General features: G+C 47.5%; 1 protein-coding gene, 1 long non-coding RNA gene and 1 other non-coding gene across 4 annotated transcripts; 1 reads left to right on the top strand and 2 right to left on the bottom strand.

The window, feature by feature from the left end:
• Positions 1 to 849: 849 nt before the first annotated feature.
• trnaw-cca (transfer RNA tryptophan (anticodon CCA)) lies at positions 850 to 921 on the bottom strand. Its single transcript has one exon. It is a non-coding gene; the product is annotated as a tRNA-Trp (tRNA).
• Positions 922 to 1,951: 1,030 nt separating this feature from the next.
• Positions 1,952 to 16,787, top strand: st6gal1 (ST6 beta-galactosamide alpha-2,6-sialyltranferase 1). 2 transcript variants are annotated; one of them, XM_011473262.4, is made up of 9 exons: positions 1,952 to 2,329; positions 2,653 to 2,708; positions 5,287 to 5,493; positions 5,565 to 5,933; positions 6,656 to 6,920; positions 7,125 to 7,222; positions 9,654 to 9,755; positions 12,142 to 12,316; positions 14,876 to 16,787. In XM_011473262.4, exons 2-9 carry the CDS (start codon positions 2,697 to 2,699, stop codon positions 15,145 to 15,147), a joined length of 1,500 nt encoding a protein of 499 aa, XP_011471564.1. In that variant the 5' UTR covers positions 1,952 to 2,329; positions 2,653 to 2,696; the 3' UTR covers positions 15,148 to 16,787. The 2 variants fall into 2 exon arrangements, with proteins under 2 accessions (XP_011471564.1, NP_001098241.1); NM_001104771.1 differs by lacking the exons at positions 1,952 to 2,329; positions 2,653 to 2,708 and having other exon boundaries at positions 5,242 to 5,493; positions 14,876 to 15,147.
• On the bottom strand, positions 16,674 to 18,097 carry LOC144983731 (uncharacterized). The gene is made up of 2 exons (XR_013647509.1): positions 17,235 to 18,097; positions 16,674 to 17,117 (listed from the first exon to the last, which is right to left on the bottom strand). It is a non-coding gene; the product is annotated as an uncharacterized LOC144983731 (long non-coding RNA).
• Between the last annotated feature and the right edge of the window lie 29 nt (positions 18,098 to 18,126).

Here is an 18,126-nt window from a genome sequence, read left to right as displayed (position 1 = left end):
CCAAACTGTTGTCTTTGGAGGTTTTCCTTCAAACACAAAGAGAACACAACACAAAACCACTTGAATCGCACACGGACTGAAACCGCGTTTGATCCTGCTCTTTAGAGGCTGCCATGGCTTCAGATATCCACCAGGTGTCACCGTCACTAAAGTTGATACCAAACCTTAGTGCTTCATGACTCTTCACGAGGCTTCACTCTGCCTCTAGTTTTAAGGCTAACTTCATTGGAGTGTTTTGGTCAGGACGCGATGGTGAAGAATCCAACCTGAAAGGGGTGGGGCTTGTGTGGAACTGTAAGGAGAAAAAACATGAAAAAGGGGAGGCAACAGTAGACGACCTGCAAACCAGACACCCAAATGCAACGGGGATAATTCACTTGAAATAAAAGTTTTGATAATCAACAGCTTAAACACTATCAAACAAAGACCAAGAGTTTATTTGTGTTGATTGCTCTACCATTTTCCCCCAAAAGGCTTGATGCAAAATGTGCTCATTATGCAATAGAGCCAGTTAGCAGGAACTGTCAACCTCCTCTTTGGTCCTCCTCTTTCCTGTAGCTCCCCCCTCAGCATCCTTTCACCATCACTGTTCCTCCTCTCAAACGTCTCCTTCTGCTTCCCTGCATGGATCTCCAGATCTGATCTGATCCTCTGATGGACTCATTCCTGATCCATCCTGGTTTTAGAGACAACCTCAGCATCTCCATCTCTGCCTCCTGTCCGTCTCTGGCTGCTCTCTCCACAGTCTGCTACACCTTTCCTTTGCCATGATATTTTGTATTTTTAGCCTTATTCGGCACAAACAAACAAAAATGTAAAAAAGAGGAAGTACAAAAATGATTACACTTCTGACCCCGACGTGATTTGAACACGCAACCTTCTGATCTGGAGTCAGACGCGCTACCGTTGCGCCACGAGGTCCCGCCGTAAATCGTCGGGGATGTCAGATTTAACCTATTCCTCCTGGAAAAGGGGAAGCTGGGCTGACTGCTTTGGTAATGGCGAGATTTCACTTTCAGCTTTCGCTCCAAGCGGACAGATGACCACTGATACCTGTGTACGCACACTGACCCCCATGATGACGTCATCGAGTTAACCGTGGGCTTCCGTCTCACCGGTTCCAGCCGAGGACCAGTTTTGCTTCAAATCTGCTCTTTGGGTCAGATCTTCCTTGATGTTTTGGTCTAATATCAAGGTTAAAGGTCATGAAGGTCTGAAAGGTTAAACACGAGTGTCTGACACCAAAAGCAGACGACATTATCCACGGGAAACCTGTCATGTGTCTTTGTCTCGAATGGGCCAGAAGGTTTGAGGGCTTTTTCAATCTTCTTTGATTTCTTTTTATATGTTGGTTCAGGAAAATCATAAACAAATATGGGCTTTTTGTATATATTTCTCTTTGATTATATAACTTTCTGGGTTGCAACATACGTGCAATGTTGTTGAAAAACTCCTGAAATGCTACATGTGGGAAATCCTCTTCCTGCTGAGGTTCAGGTCAGATCATGTCTGCAAAATGCTGCGAGCGCCAAACCATCGGCCCCATTTTGTGCAGGAAAGTTCTTGGCTTCTGCGTTTAGTGAAGCTGGAAAGATTCAGGCCGCAGATGTGGAGAGACGCCACGGTTCCTGCTCTTCACAGTAAAGCTTCATCCGGGAACAGGGTCGATCCCTGAGGACACTGACCACTGCACCACAGCAGCCTGTGCGCAGATTTCACACTCATGAGGTGATAAAAGGTCAGAATTTCATTCCTGCACTGCATCTCCACCCGAACCCGCAGAGCTTTGGGTTCAGCGGGGCTGAACCATCTATTGAAGTTAATGCTTTTTGCTTCACTCTGCTGTTCTTCAGTAGCGTGTCAGATGGTGCGCGTGCGTGTTTTCAGGTGTTAAAAGCATGTTGGTTAGAAATAAATTCATAAAAACCCTGATGACTGAACGTCCTGACGGTCACGTGTCTGCATCAGGGCACAAGCACAAAGCTGCAGAGCTCTTATTGTGAAAATCTCGCCGGAAACGCAGCACGAGCTTGACGCTTGCAGCAATCTACATCGTGTGATGTAGATCGTTGCGGGGGGGTAGAGAACCTGCAGCCCCCATCCAGACTCGGCCTGCGCGGGATTAGCGGGGACCGAGACACCGCTGGGCGCGCGCGTCGACGGAGAAAACCTCCGGGAGGGGGGGGCAGAATCTGGCGCAACACCAAACCGCAAATCCACCGCGCGCGCGCACTGAAGCTGCTCATGCACGGGTCATCAGCGAGGATGTTCTCCGAGTCCGTCCCGGTTCCGTGGAACAAGCGAGTCCTGTGGATCTGCACAGGGCCAGGTGAGTCCCGCACAGGTGACCGGAGGGGAGGGGGGAGTGTCTTCCGTTTCTGTACATCAGAGCTTCAGGTGATTCTAAACATCCAAACCAAAGAGTCCTGGATCAGAAGGTTCAGAGCTCTGGTTCTGCTGGTTCTGTTTACATCAAACAAAAATGCTCAGACGTGTTTTCTGGAACCTTTTCCTCTGAGCAAAGATTCAGGTGAAGACTGACCTTGTGGAGAATTGGGATGTGTTAATCTGCTGCTGCCCCCCCCCCCCCCATGAGCAGGTGTAACGTGATGACATCATCAGTGGTTAAGCTAACGTCTGTTTCCTCCACAGAATCTAGGAAGAAGCTTCTCTGAGCTGCTGCTCCCCCCACCACCATGGCCTACAAGGTAATGCCCCCCCACACACACCCCGTCACCCATTCGTCACTATGTTGCCATGGTGACGCTATAAGTCCCACTCCGATCATCTTCTGATGTATTTTCAAAGTGTTCCAAGTCGTCTTTTTGTTTCGATGATGTTGTTTTTAAAGCGAAATCCAAAAACCCGTGTCGTTTTTTAGGACGTAGTTTCTGCAGAGCGGCAGGAGTTCATTAGAGATTCACCTCAAGAGTTGTGGGTGGAACTGTTGGTGCAGAGCAACCCCACCCTAACTGAGAGCTCTTTGTTTACACTCTGTCCTGCTAGCTTACAGCCCTCACACCCTCAACCTAACATTAGCAGTTATTATTGGAAGTGAACCGAATCCTTGTTCAAATGAATCGTTACACAGCTACTTGTAAGTAGTTGTGTAGATGGTGTGTGACTGTGTGTGTAGTATCACCTGCGCCCCCCCCACATTCATGGGGTTAACAATATGGGGGTGTCCAGCACCTCACCTTCAGCTGCAGGGAGTTTCTGTGGTCCCCCCCATTCTGCTGCTTTTGCTCGCATGAGAACCAGATGACCCCCCCCCCCCCCCCCCCCATCGTCTCTTTAAACTGCTGTGAAAGAAGTTGCCGTGGCAACGCCTTCCTTTGCTCTCAAAATAGCTTCTCTTTTCTGAAGAACAATGTTCTAAACTAAACAAGGACTCCATCAACCCCCCCCCCCCCTCACTGTGGGGAGGGGGGGCAGCTATTTCAAACGGAATAACCCGGAAGAAACACATTAGTGTGGGAATGTTTTCCGACATTCCTGAATCCATCCAGCAGGAAGTTCCCGTCTTGCTGATTCCGTTCACGGCTGAAACCCAACAAAACTATATTGACTTTGATGTCATGATCCGGATCGGTCCAGATCAGTCCACCTACGGCCTGTAAGTGACCATCGGATCCCATGGGAGGAGTTTGGCTGTAATCCGGTGAAACGCCGCTGTGGCGAGGACAGAGGAACGTTGAACCCTTGCATCCATGGATGAGAAAAGATGGAGTCGGGGGGGTGGAAAAATGCCCACTGGATCCTAGAAGACCAGGTTCTCCTGTTCCTCGGTTTCTCTCCAACATGGAGGACTTTGCAAAGTCGATTCTGTTTGTTTAAAGAAGTTCAGATGGTTTCAACCTGCAGATGGATGCAGTTCTCGGAGCTCTGATGCTGCAGAACTGCGGTTTTCTAATGGAGACGACCGCATTGTTCAGACGTAGACAACTGCGATCTAAATCTTCTGACAAAAGTGAGAACAAAAGAATAAATCAAATGACCGTTTAATTCAATTCAATTCAATTTTATTTGTATAGCCCAAAATCACAACAACAGTCGTCTCGATGGGCTTCGAAGTAAAACATGAAATCAAAAGGATCACGAATACAAAGAGTTCAATAGAAAAATACTAAAATGAACTAACAAACTGACTAAGCTATACTGGCATCCCTGCCCTTAGACCCCCCTTCACGGTAAGGAAAAACTCCCAAAAAAACCGGATTCCGGAAAAAACGAAGAAACCTCAGGGGTGCCCACATGAAGGAGGGATCCTCCCCCAGGACGGACAGGCGATTTACCAGAACTCTTAGAGAAGAATTAACTTATCTAAATCTACAACTACATATATAAAAGTCCAGCAGACGAGCTTCATCCAGCCGTGCTTGGGGGGACAGTCAAAGGCGCGAGTCGAGCCGGAGACAGGAACCACAGCCAGGTGTAGGAGCAGGAGCAGAGACGAGGTAAACGGTCAGGAACTGGAGCACGGATGAGCCAACTGGAGTCTGGAAGCACTCCCACTCCCCAGGAGGGGAAAGGGAAAGAGGGACAATACATGAATCACTGCACCAAACAGAGACATGGAGAACTAAATGATGAATTATGATCAAGAATAGAGGAGAGGAAGGGTAGAAGTAGGTGAGAAAAGAGGACAGAACCCCAGTGCACCATAGTTACCCCAGATTCAACTTCTAGCAGCCTTTTAAAACAAATAGTTATTATTAAGTTTAATTTAAACAAATTAACATTAAGTTAAATAATCTCTGAATACTAACTAGTCTGACAATAATCCTGTCCAAAGAGGAATGTTTTCAGTCTAGCTTTGAATGTAGAAACTGAGTCGGCCTCTCTTACATGAGCTGGGAGTTTATTCCATAAGACAGGGGCTTGGTGGCTAAACGCTCTACCTCCAACCGTACTTTTACTAATTCTAGGAACCACAAGCAGTCCTGCATTTAGTGAGTGAAGTGTTCTCATTGGATGGTAAGGGACTATGAGGTCCTTAATATAGGACGGGGCCATTCCATGTAAGGCCTTATAGGTTAACAGGAGGATCTTGAACTTGATTCTAGAATCAACTGGGATCCAGTGAAGTGAAACTAACACAGGAGTGATGTGATCTCTTCTGCTAGTTCCTGCTAACAATCTAGCTGCTGCGTTCTGAACAAGCTGGAGACTTCTTAAGGAACTCTTAGGACACGCTGCTAACAAGGAGTTACAGTAATCCAGCCTCGACGTAACAAATGCATGGATGCAGAGCTTTTTTCCAGAACATTTTTGCTTCCTCTCCAGATTCCGGGAGCGGCCGTGGACAGAGTCAGCCTGCTGTGGCGTCTGAGGCGCAGAGCTCGCCGTGGAGCCATGTGCATGGCCTTCTTCTGCCTCTGCATGGCTCTCCTCTATGCCATCTGTGCTGAAAACAGCGTGCCCGTCACCGACGCCATCTTTGGCGTGCGAGCTCGAACCCGCGCTCAGCCTCGTGCACACTCGGTCACTAAGGTCAGAGAAGGATCTATCCTACTGTCAGATGACATGCTGGGGAGAATTCACTTGGACTTTTTTCTTTTCAGGTGTTAAGGGGCGGAGCCAAACACATGCCCATCGACCCTCAGAAGCTCCCAGGTGTCGTACCTGGGGATCCTCGCCGTCCGATCCCCGTCCTATCCTCGTTGAACCGCTCCCATGAAGGCAGAACGTCTGCTCCAAAACAAACGTCCAGAACATCAGGGTCTTCTGGATTTCTGGCCAGTTTTCTGCCCCGCCCCCTCTCCCGAGCAATACAAACCCTGTTCACAGGTCGGCGGAGGGGGGAGTTGAGTGGAAAAGCGAGGGAGGCGGAGTTCTTTGGACCCCACGGGCTTTTGGGTGAAGTCTGGGACGATGAGATGTCGAGCAGCAGACTCAGCAGCAGAATGAAGAAGGTGGTGCAGAACTACCAGGTGAGAACGTCCTGGAGGGGCACAACGTTAGCAGACACTGAACCCTGTGACTCACCTGTTTGACTCACCTGTTCTAGGAAAAGCAGCTCTGTTTTTTATAATGGAGGGTCCATTAGAACTCACGATGTCCGAGCAGAATCATCTATAACAGGCAGCGCCGGTGCTGTTATCCTACAGAAAACTGGACTGCCTCCTCTCCTTCTTCCACTATTGGTGGAAGGAGGAGAGGAGGACCATGTGATCAGGAGTGAAGGACTTGGAGCAGAACCTCAGTGGAGTCAGTGGAGACGAGGGACAGAAGGACAGTGGATCTCCTGTAGGTTCAGGAGACCAGATGGAAAGAGAGCAAAGCTGATCGAAGCAACTTCAAGATGTGTGATCGTGGTAAGGATGGAAGGAGGAACGGAGGAGGAGATCCTGAAGAAGGAGTTTGATAAGAATGTTCTGGAGGTGAAGAGAGTGTCAGAGAGGTGGAGGAGTCTGACAATGGAAGATAGAGATCTGATGGTGAAGGTCGTCAGTGGTTATGACCCCCAAGGTAGGATGAGAGGTGGAGGAGGAGGAGAAGTTCTGGATGGAGATCCAGATGAAACGCAGAAGCAAAGGCTCATATTTACTGATGTTCTGAGCTGCGTCCTGTGTCGGTCAGAACATACTGGGACGTACCATCTTTTCTCGCAAAGAATGCGCTTTTCATTTTCTTTTTATCGTTCTTCTTCCAGGCCATGAATAAATATGGAGTGAAGCTTTCAGGTCCTGCCGGCGGCACCAGGCGACTCAAGCTGAGCGGTCCGGAGCTCCTCTGTCAGCTCAAGCGTAAAGTGGAGGTGTTGTCCTTGACCTCAGACCTGCACCCGTTCTCCATGCTGCCCTGGGCCCCCCAGCTTCCAGCACAGCAGCTGACCTCCGAGCTCGGACCGCTGAAGAGCTGCGCCGTCGTGTCATCGGCCGGCTCGCTGCGCCACTCGGGACTGGGCAAAGAGATAGGTGACGAGTCCCACACATCCACCTCAGTTCTGCGGTTCTGGAACCAGCTTCCACCCTTATGGAAGGGGTTCACGTCTTCCTGCAGCGCATCATGTTTTTGGTGGGGGGGGTCATGATTTGGTCTAGACTCTCTGACAGGATTGGTCCCACCATCCTTAGGTTCTGAGCAGAACCAGCTTGACCGTCTTTTCTTTTTGGCCGCAGACTCTCACGACGCCGTCATGCGCTTCAACGCCGCCCCCACCAGCGGCTTTGAGAAGGACGTTGGCTCCAAAACCACCATGCGCCTCATCAACTCGCAGGTAAGCAGGAAAGCGGCTCGTGGATTCAGGCCAAAACGTCAGAACCAACCTTCTCGGTTCTGTTTGATCAGAACCCTAAATAAATCAAACTTTAGAGCAGGGGTGTCAAACATATGGCCCGCGGTGTCCGGCCCGCCAGGTGGTTTAGTCCGGCCCACACATGAAAAATAAAAATCACAAGAATGGTTAAAAAAGAAAGCAAGTTTCTAGTCCATTCCTGTGGCGAGTTAAGATTTTTTAAAGAAATAACCGAAATGCACAATTCCACCACTAGGGGGAGCAAAGGAAAAGCTTAACAGGTGAAACAACATTACTCTGCATGTGCCAAAAGCGAAACCTAACAGCTCTGTGTCTGGGTAGGCAGTAGTTTGGTTCCCTGTGAGCCTCACCACTGAAGGATGATCAGTAGTGACACCCTAATGACCAAAATGTTGTCAAAAAGGAAAAAAAGGTTGAAGTGAAGTCCTGAGCTTTCCAGGAAAATGGAAAACGTTTTATTTGTTCACGGAGCTGAATGCAAACCTGCATGCTTGGTATGTCATCAACAGGTTGCAGTGCTGAAAGAATATAACATTCAGCTCCACTATGAGACTCTCCACAAAGAAAAGTTTCACCATTTGCAGTTAAAAAAAAAAAAGATTTATCAACTATTAGCTGGACCGATAAATAACCATCTGGATTTACTGCAGCCGTGACGTCAGTGATGGAGCAGTGAAAGCTAGCTACCTTATTGCAGACAAGTTGGAGCAAACATCCAAACCATTTTCTGATGGTGAACTTATTGAAAAATGCTGAAGGCTGCAGAAGTCTTGTTCCCAAAAAGCAGTCGACCTTAAACACGAGTCTGTCAAGAATTACGATCAGATCCAACATCTCTGAGGAAACATGGGCAGCCATATGAAGGAATCCAGTCATTTATTGTATTTTCAGTCACTATTGATGAAAGCACCAACATGACAGATGTGTACAGCTGTGCATATTTATTAGAGGTGATGAAGTGACGTCACAGCGGAGTTTCTGGAGTTGATGGACACAACAACAGCTGATGACATAGTCAGCTCTGTAGTTACTGTGCTGGACAATGTTGAAGTGAACTGGTCACATGAAGTAATTTTGGTCACTGATGGCGCCCCATTAAAGGTCAGAAAGAAGGCAGGTGTTGCCACAAAACTCAGGCAGAAACCAGGAAAAGATTCTTATAATAATGAATGATAATAATAATGGACATATCATTGTGTATTGCACACTTGAATGACAGTAAATGTGTTTCTGCACAGGATCTGAATCCTGATATTGACGGTCTGGTGAAGTTTCAGGAGAGAAAGGAGGTTAACTCCAAACTCTGATTCTCACAAATGTTTGCAAGTTTAATTTAGTGTCATTTTGTCATCGTTTGGACGTTTACATTTTAGGAAGATGTTTCATTTTTGTCTGTAGCCCCTCTTGAATTTATTGTCAGGATTGCTTCAGTGTCAGATTTAATATATTCAGGCTGTATAAAATTGAATGAACCAATATTTGGTTCATCTAGTTGGTTTATGTTCATATAAGTGAAATTAATTTGATTTAAGATCCATTGGCCTCTGTGAATGAATGTGTAATGAGAAATGATTAGGCTACCATTTTGGTTGAGGCATGTTTTCCAATTGAGTAAAAAAACAAGAATAAAGCTTTGTTTTGCCTTTACGCTACTGATCCGGCCCACTTGAGATCATACGGGTTGAATGTGGCCCCTGAACCAAAATGAGTTTGACACCCCTGCTTTAGAGACTTGAGTTCTAACGTTTTGCTTCGTGATTTGACGGGTTTTCTGGTCCTGGGGGAGTTTTTATGTTCGACACGTTAACCGGAGTCTAATCTAGACTCACGCAAGTCTTTTGGTTTCACTTTCACGGTTTCTGCTGCCATTTTCATCAAACTCGTTTTTCTCACGAATAATCGACGTTTCTGAAGCTGCGTTCACACAGATGTGATTGGCGCCGCAGAGCCGTCCAGCAGAACTTGCGTCGGGTGCGGCACGTCCAGAGTTTATAAATCTGAACTTTGGCAGGGACGCCAGCCAATCAGGGACTCAGCTTTTGGGTGACCTGTGATCAGCAGGTTGAGTCCAACATGGGGAGAATCTGATGGTTCTTCTGCTGGACTTCAGGATTTTTTTTAATTTTTAATTTTTTTAATTAAAAGATCCTCTAATTGTATTTTTATTTTTAAATAAACCAGAACCTTTTTCTAAACTAAATGCATCCCTGCATTTATTTTGAGTGACGTCACTTTGCATGAAACCGTGTGTTTTGGGTCAGTAGAACATTTCCCACTGGGTCAACAATGGTCCTCTGCTCTGAAGCCGGTTCTGTGGCTCCCCCTGGAGGAAGAGACATGGTAGTGCAGGGAGCTGCTTCAAAACATCCCATAAAGCTGAACTGTTTTCCAGGTGATGGCGTCTGAAGAATACCGCTTCCTGTCCAGTTCCTTGTACAGCTCAGGTGTTCTGGTGGCCTGGGACCCCGCCCCCTTCTCTTCGGACCTCACACAGGTAGCGTATAGACTCCTCTTTACTGATCACCTGCATGAGGGCGTCGTCTTCCAGCAGAATGCCACAAAGGCGTGGAGAAGGTTCTGGACAGCAGCGTCCTGTATTGAAGACTTCAGTCTTTACTAAGGGTTTCGGATGTGGATGATCGCAGAGAGCACACTGGTCAAGTGTGTGTATTCTCCCAAGCAATGACAGACCAGAGGATGACTTTCTTTCTGTTCCTTCTTTAATCTGGGTTTGGCTTTACAGTCCAGCACATGTATATTTCTGGTTTGGGTTTAGGTGTGTGTGTGTGGTTCTAAACACAGAATGAAGAAAACAAATAATACAATTATAATAAACCAAATTCAATAATAATAAGTCTTAATAACATTCCACAAACCTCGATAGCATCAATACTGAAAATATTATACCAAGAAAACTTATAATTGTAGGAGCTGAATACATCCAATAAACTTCTAACCAAAACTAGCTTAACTTGTTAAGTTAGCAGAAAATGTCCACACCAATGTTGTTGTTTCTCTTTCGGCTTTTCCCATCAGGGGTCGCCACAGCGAACGTGTCGCATGGTAAACTTGGCAATGTTTTACGCCGGATGCCCTTCCTGACGCAACCCTCTCAAAGCAACCGGGCTTGGGACCGGCACAGAGGTAGAGAGGGGAACAGGGAGCAGCCCGGAATTGAACCCTGGTTTCACGGACGGAAGGTGCCGCAAACCAGCACGAGCTAAACCGGCTCCCAAAATGTCCACACCAATAAACAACATATTTTGTCCTAATATAAACATGAAAAATGGGCTCACCGCTCTCATGGACGCACACACGAGCCAATTAAACTGAACTGCTCTGGAAACTTCGCCATTTGCTCCTCTGTTCACCTCTGCTTTCAAATTATGATTTTATTAACTCAAAAAACTGCCGCGCCCTCTTGTGGCGAACTTCAGAACAACGCCTTTAAGCCACTCTTCATAACAGTCCAGACTTTGGACGTCCTGACTGAAGGTTTTGTCAAAAACCCCAAAAGTGGTTTCCTTTAGAGGTGAAGCCGGCCGAGGTTCACCTGATCATAAAGTGCTGCCTGAGAGGAATCAAAGCAGCCAAGGCAGACCCCGGGACGCGCATGGGGGGCCACATATCCAGCAACAATCCACCAGAAGTATGGCGGGGCATCCAGGACATCACCAACTTCAGAGGCTGTGATGTGTCCAGATGCTACACGGGCAGAGGAGTTACACTGCTTCTTTGCTCGCTATGAATCCACCCCAACCCCCACCGACCCCAGCACACCTCCACTCACTGTACAGGAGCACGACGTCAGACGGGGGCTCCTGGCAGTGAACCCCAAGAAGGCTGCTGGCCCCCATGGAGTACCTGGCAAAGTGCTCAGGGCGTGCGCCCACCAGCTGGCCCCCACCTTCACAAAGATCTTTAAGCTCTCCCTGGCCCAGGCAGCAATCCCATCCAGCCTGAAATCAGCAACCATGACCCCTGTGCCAAAAGCCTCTCCTACCACCAGCCTCAGTGACTGTGGCCCAGTGGCCCTGGAAGGAAAATCGTTTCCTTTGGATGACATCACAACCGCTCAGTCCAGTTCTATTATGCAGTCTATGAAATGAACCCATCAAAGGGGCGGGGCCTCTGGGACATGCTAAATGTGTTTGCTTTGAATTTTTGTTTGTATTTGTTTGAGGAACTTTACTGTGGTGTAGTGGTCAGCAATCTTGCATCACAGGGAGAGGTCCTGGTTCAAACCCGGCTCTTTTTTTCCGTGTGGAGTTTGCATGGTTTCCTTGCACAGCCCTGAACTCTCAGCCTCAGGGCCGGTTAAAGCTCCACCTCCGTCTTTCCAGACTTTCTGTCTGTTTCTGTTATCAATGAAAACTTTGAAAGACTGAAACTGTTTTGCTTCTTGACATAAAAGGTTTGTTTTCTTCCCACCGACCTTTCCTACATTTTCCTCAAACTATTTTCCTTCTTTCTCATTTTCTCATCTTTAAAGCTCTTCAGTAGATTAGAGGTTCTGCTTTATTCAGCCATTTGATTATTTCCAGCTTCCAGCTTTTGGTTGAGTTTTGGCATTTTTAGCTTCTTTTCTGATGGATAATAATTTCTTTAGCGGATCATTTCCATTTCTATCAGCACTTTTGCCACAGACTAGACTTTCTAAATGCTTCTATGTAGCATAGTTCTACGTTGTTCATCAAAGCTCATGTTTAGCATTTGTAATTCTATTTTTTATTGAGTTCATTTGTTTTTTGGAACTTTCAGGATTCTACTCAGCAGCTTTTTGGTTCTTCAGATCTTCTTGTTTTCTGGTAGAAATATCAATTATTTGCAGCCGTTTGACTTTCTTTCCCGGTTCTGTCGTTCCTGCTCGGCTCCTGCAGTGGCTCAACCGGACCGATTACCCCATCTTCGCCCAGTACCAGCGGTACCGAAGACTCCACCCTCAGCAGCCGTTCTTCATCCTTCATCCTCGCTTTGAGTGGCAGGTCTGGCAGCAGGTTCAGGAGAACATGGCCGAGTCCATCCAGAAGAACCCGCCCTCATCTGGGTTCCTCGGTACGGTCACTTCGGGTTCTCCTGTTCCGTACTAAAGTCAGTCTGAGTCAGGGTGTTAGAAACCGAAACACTGAGTGGACACCAGGGGCCGGCAGCCTGGGGCACGGGGGGGTGGCTCTTGCCTTAAGAAGGCCCCTGGTCCAGGTAAGTACCGTAAATTCCGGACTACAAAGCGCACCCAATTACAAGCCGCACCCACCCATTTTCACGTATTTAACTACTTTTAAATATATACAAGCCGCGTCGGAGTACAAGCTGCATGTAGTAGGCAACATGGTGAACCTGAGAAGTGACATCCTGACTCCCAGAGTAAGTGTGATACATTAGCACACAGTGGGAGGAGTCAGCTTTGCCTCAGGTTCATGCATGTGATTATACCCACATCTGCCAAACAGCATGGACCTCTATTCTGTTCACAAGTTCCTCAGTTATGGTTTTTTTATTAATTCATTTTTTTAAGTTTTTTTTACTTATTGACAATCTAGGTATCATACATAAAATTACAAACACTAACCATATAATCAACATTACATCCCTCAGTTATGATGAGGAAATTTACATCTGCGGTTCCCCTTTTCCCATGAGTCTTCGGGGCTAAAGGCGGGGCCAACGCCCGGCTCGCCATTCTGTTGTACGTGTTTAAGAATAAGGAAGTATCAGCAGTGCATAGAGGGGTGAACGGGAAAAGCTCTCCTTCCGCTTGTGTCACGGCAGCGTTATGGGAGTAACAGCGCTGGTTAAAAAAACACACCAGTAAAATAAAGCAGCGGCGACTGAAAAGCGTGCGCCTCAGCGCGATACCAGCGCCTCAGCGCGGCGCGTGCGTCAGAAGTTTCCCTTTACAACCAACACTGTTGCTCCGCGGATGCCTCTGCGCTCCGCGCTCGCCCCGCGCGCTCCCCTTCCTATCTTCTCACCTCTGGCCAGGGCGGCTCCAGGGAGGAGCAAATCGTGTCTGTGCAAAGCAATCGGGCTTAATACTGAACGTTTTGTGGATGAGGGGCGGATGCGTTGTTACGTGTGGGAGCCTTCAGACTGCCATCGGCCCCACAGCTCTATGTGATGAGCAGCAGCAGAACATGTCTCCAGCTCACACGGACGCTGTGAGCTTTTCAATGCAAAATTCCGCTCAGTCCTTAGAAACCGTTAAAACGATCACGTCAATTTGTGTTTCCAGTCGTGTCCCGACAAAATAAAGGCTGATGTTATTCCCACATATTTACGTGCAGCCAGCCGAGTCACTATGACTCAGAGGTAAATTCACTCCATGCGCTGTTCTCTCCGTCACGCAGCTGACCGGCTTTTCCAAACCCGTTGGTGATGGTGGATTTTTTTACGCTGCTTTTAACGATTGCTTTTAACTTGAAAGCTTCATCATATTGTAGCGGCGATCACGTGCACGTTGGGTCTAATGGCACCAAAGGATTCTGGGATGCGGCCGGGCATGCGTGTTTCGTTTTGTTGAACCATGACTGAAGTGTCTAAGACCTGAACTAAGGTCCATGCTGTGTTGAAAAACAAATGACTTGTGCGTAGTGTTAAATAAGGAATTCAAACCATTCACTGAGTCTGAAAGTACGTACATGGCGGCCGCCAATTAAAACCATAAATTAGCCGCGTCACTGAATAAGCCGCAGGGCTGTAAGCGCAGGAAAAAAGTAGCAGCTTATAGTCCGGAAATTACGGCAAGTAAATCTTTATTTCTAAAGCACTTTTCTCAGAGAGCAACTCACAAAGTTAAAACTATTTCAAATCAGTAGCGATACCCAAATAAACACACAGGCATAGAAACAAACAAACAGGCAGAAGTGAACACAAGTAAAAGTCAGCTACAAGCTCTCCTAAATAAAAATGTCTTAAGTTAAAGCTTTAAAACACTCGACTGAGTCAATCTGGTGCAGAGACGGGGGGGGGGGGTCGTTTCAAAGTCGGAGAGCGACTGCCTGAAAGGCGACGTCTCCCCCAGTTTTAAAACGAGTCTTTGGAACATAAAAGATTTTTATCAGTGGACCTCAAGGAACGTGCAGGAGTGTAGGGAGTTCAAAGGTCAGAAATATAGTTGGGGTTTGTCCGTGCAAGGCTCTAAAAACCAAGTCCTGGCTGGGGGACCTGAACCAGAACACCAATGGGGGCCCTTTCTGCGTGGAGTTAGCGTGTTCTCCAGTGCATGTGTGGCTTTTCTTCCTCCCACCGTCCAATAACATGCTTCATGGGTTCATTGGTGTCTCTAAATTGTCCAGAGGTGTGATTGTGAGTGTGCATGGGTGTGTGGTTGTGGCCCTGCAACAGACTGGAGACCTGTCCAGGACGTCCCCCGCCTTCACCCAGGAGTGGCTGGGAGAGGCTCCAGGAGGGAACAAACACGGTTCAGAAGATGGAGGAGTTTTGACTAAACTTTTAAGACATTCCTGTGTGGAGCAGAAGCTTCCTCCACCCCATGTCTTCTTCTGGTTCAGAGACTAGGAAGCTCCACTTCTTATGGCGCTCTAACCGCTCGCCGTCCTGCAGACTGGCTTCATTTGGACGTTTAAAAACAGCTGTTGTTGTGTTTCCTCACAGGCACAGTCCTGATGATGTCACTGTGCGAGGTGGTGCACGTGTACGAGTTCCTGCCCTCCAAGAGAAAGACGGAGCTCTGCCATTACTACCAGCACTTCTACGACGCCGCCTGCACGTTGGGAGCCTACCACCCGCTGCTGTACGAGAAGAACCTGGTCAAACGGATGAACCAGGGCGCCGACCGCGACATCTACACCCACGGCCGGGTCACGCTGCCCGGGTTCAACGCCATCAACTGCACCCGGGCTGCCCAGGAGCCCGAGGGCATGTGACCCATTCCTGAGACATGCATGAAGACCTTCCATCACTGCCAAAGCGGTCTGTCAGCACAGCGGGACCGTCCCAGCAGAGACGGGCAATACAGAAACATTTAAGCTCCTCCCCTTTTCTTCAGAAGACCCCTGACATGATCCAGAGGAGCTGGAGGTCCACGTAGCTCCGACACTTCTGCACAAACCTGAAGCACTGCATCTGGCAGGAAACGGGCCGAAGGGTTTCCATAGAGACGGGAACAATCATGAGGAATGTCCGGATCAGGAGGTTCAGCTGCTTCAGGTTAGTGCAGCTGAACCTCCTCTGGTCCGCGACTTCCTGTACCTCTGAGGAGCTCAGAAGACACGTCACACGCTTTAGAGAACGCAGGAACGTCTAGAATTAGTCACGCTGTGGTTCTTTGGACTGTTCAGAGGTTTCAGGTCAGACCTTTGTAAAACTGCAGGAAGAATGACCATCCGTGTACGTTATTTCCCCTTAAAGACATCTGCTTCCTGTTTGACTCGATCGTGTCTGGGCCCGGACGCAATGTTTGGATGGCGTTTTGACAAAACCTACTGATCAAATCGGATCAAACATCTAATCTGACTTCAATGATTCATCCACGGCCCACAGTGACGGGGAACGTGGAACCGTAGACTTCCAGTTAGAACAGACAAAACCCTGATCCTGACTTGACCTCTGACCCTTGTGGAAGACGCCATAAGCAGCGTCTTTACTGCCTGAAACCAGACATCGATGTGAAGAAACATTTGAAAGTGTTCCAGTTAATTCGGTTTCAAACTGGATTAAGTGAAACAGCTTGGCGCTCCTGCGGAGGCGGGGCCTGGCGGTGGAAAATGAGCAGGTTGTAAATAAAAACCTTTACCTTTGCTTTGAACACATTCTAATCTGCCACACCCCCCTGTATACCTGCCTTCCACCTGCCCTCTGGGGGGTATTTTAGGCTGTGTAAACGGCATTGCAGCTTCTCTGCACATCAAGAGCTTAGAAACCCATCTCCAAATTAAGCTCCGCCTTCTTTAGTCCCTCTGCTGTTGTCTCAAACCGATTCCTGCTGAGTTCACAGAGGTTCTGGCGGCCTTGACCTCGTGATCATCGCTGTTTCACAGACTTTGGTCTCTGTGCTGATTGGTAGGACAACCCTAAGCTGCATTTCGCTAACGTTTGCATGGAAGCGTCTTCCTCTCTCCTTATGCATGTATGAAAGCATTCAGCATTTTCAGCCCTGAAGACGGTCATGGCGGCGGTCACGGCGGCGGTCATGGCGGCGGTCCGGCATTCCTGCAGCTGATCCTAGTACTTTGTCTCCTCGTGGTTCTAAGCATGCAAACATAAAGTACAAATGAATTAGCTAGTTAGGTGGGGCAGTAAATCCTTATTTGCACTAACCAGCCTGTCACTTCACAAACTGACGTCTCTTTTAGCCACATTTAGCCCAAACGTCTGCATGAACAAGCGTTAGCGAGGCCGGTTCACTGCCAAGCCGAACTAACCAAATACTGGAGACGTGACGGCCAGGAACTGTAGAACTGGCTCCTTTTTTGGTTTTGCTGCTCCTGCTGCTCCCACTCCCTGATTAGATTGATTGTAACGTTTCTGTGCATTGAATCCACATAAACAAATGTTTTCCACAGAATGTGCCACTTCTGTGTATGATTTGAAAAACGTGTTTTGAATGCAGCTGCTGCAACTAAAGCGGTGAAAAACTTTGTGTCCTGTTTGCACATCAAACTATTGGATTTGATGGAAATGTCCTGCAAATGCAACAGATGCTGGAGCCAAAGCCCAAAGCTGGATGTAGTCGTGTCACCTTGTTTTATTTTTCCAAGGTGACGTTTTTGGTTTGACAAAACTTTACTCTCACCATCAAGTTGAATGATGTCAATGATTGTTGCCCCTAAGCTGAACTTTCTGTTTCACATCTAACCGGCACAGTTTCATTAGAAACTATGACTGCAGATCTGACCTGGTCTCTGGTCTCTGGTCTCTGGCCTCAGCTCTGACTGGGTCTCTGACCTGGTCCCTGACCTGTTTCCTGACCTGGTTCCTTGCCTGGTCACTGGCCCCTGGCCTGGTCTCTGACCTGGTCTCTGGTCTCTGGCCTCAGCTCTGACCGGGTCTCTGACCTGGTCCCTGACCTGTTTCCTGACCTGGTTCCTTGCCTGGTCACTGGCCCCTGGCCTGGTCCTCAGATCTTGTAGGAGAGCGTTGATGGCGGTGGCAGACTGGCAGTTGCACAGGGGAGGACAAGACTGCACTTTGCTGTTTTATTGTGGATGCCTCAGTTTTTGAAAATATGATTTGTCAGTGCTGAAATGATGTGAGTTGCTTTTTAACCAAAACACGGTTATCACATAAAACTTGGATCAGTGGCTCCTGTTTGCAAAGTAACAATGGGACGTGAGAGGAAGATTTCTGACTATATAAATAACTTTCCGGCATTAATTGTCTTATCTGGTTTGGCTTCATTCACTTCATGTGAAAAATGTTTTTTTTTTGGTTGCAGACAGTGAAGAGTGATTGTGCGGCTGAAATTAAAGCAGGTCATTCTCAAAGACTAAACATTCATCTGAGAGGAAAGTTAACTGTTAACCAAGCTGCTTTGATCTGGACACCTGCTTTAACTTGAAGTGAGTCATTAGTTGCAGATTAAGTTACAAATATTGTAAAAGCATCAATATTTAATGCATTTTTTTTAATAAAAAAGATTTTATTTTGTTAAATCGCGTTTTGACTCAGGCCACAGAAATCTGAATCCGATCAAATGGAAATAGCTTACTTTATTGAAATAAAAGCCCTTCAGCGTTATCATAAATAAATGAAAGTGTCTGTTTGCAGAAAATGAAGCAATACACATAAAAAGCTTCATAATGTAAAGCTTGGGTTTCCAGACGGGCGGGAATCAAGACCTGCTCCCTTCTGACACCAAGCGGTCTCCACCGGAACTGCAACGTCCAAGACTTCCGGTGGGGAGG

Source organism: Oryzias latipes, chromosome 14, assembly GCF_053564925.1.
Source record: "Oryzias latipes strain Hd-rR chromosome 14, Olatipes_Hd-rR_3.1".
In the NCBI taxonomy this organism is placed as follows: Eukaryota; Metazoa; Chordata; class Actinopteri; order Beloniformes; family Adrianichthyidae; genus Oryzias; species Oryzias latipes.
Note: the sequence above shows the minus strand (reverse complement) of the source record. Positions and strands in the feature narration are given on the sequence as shown.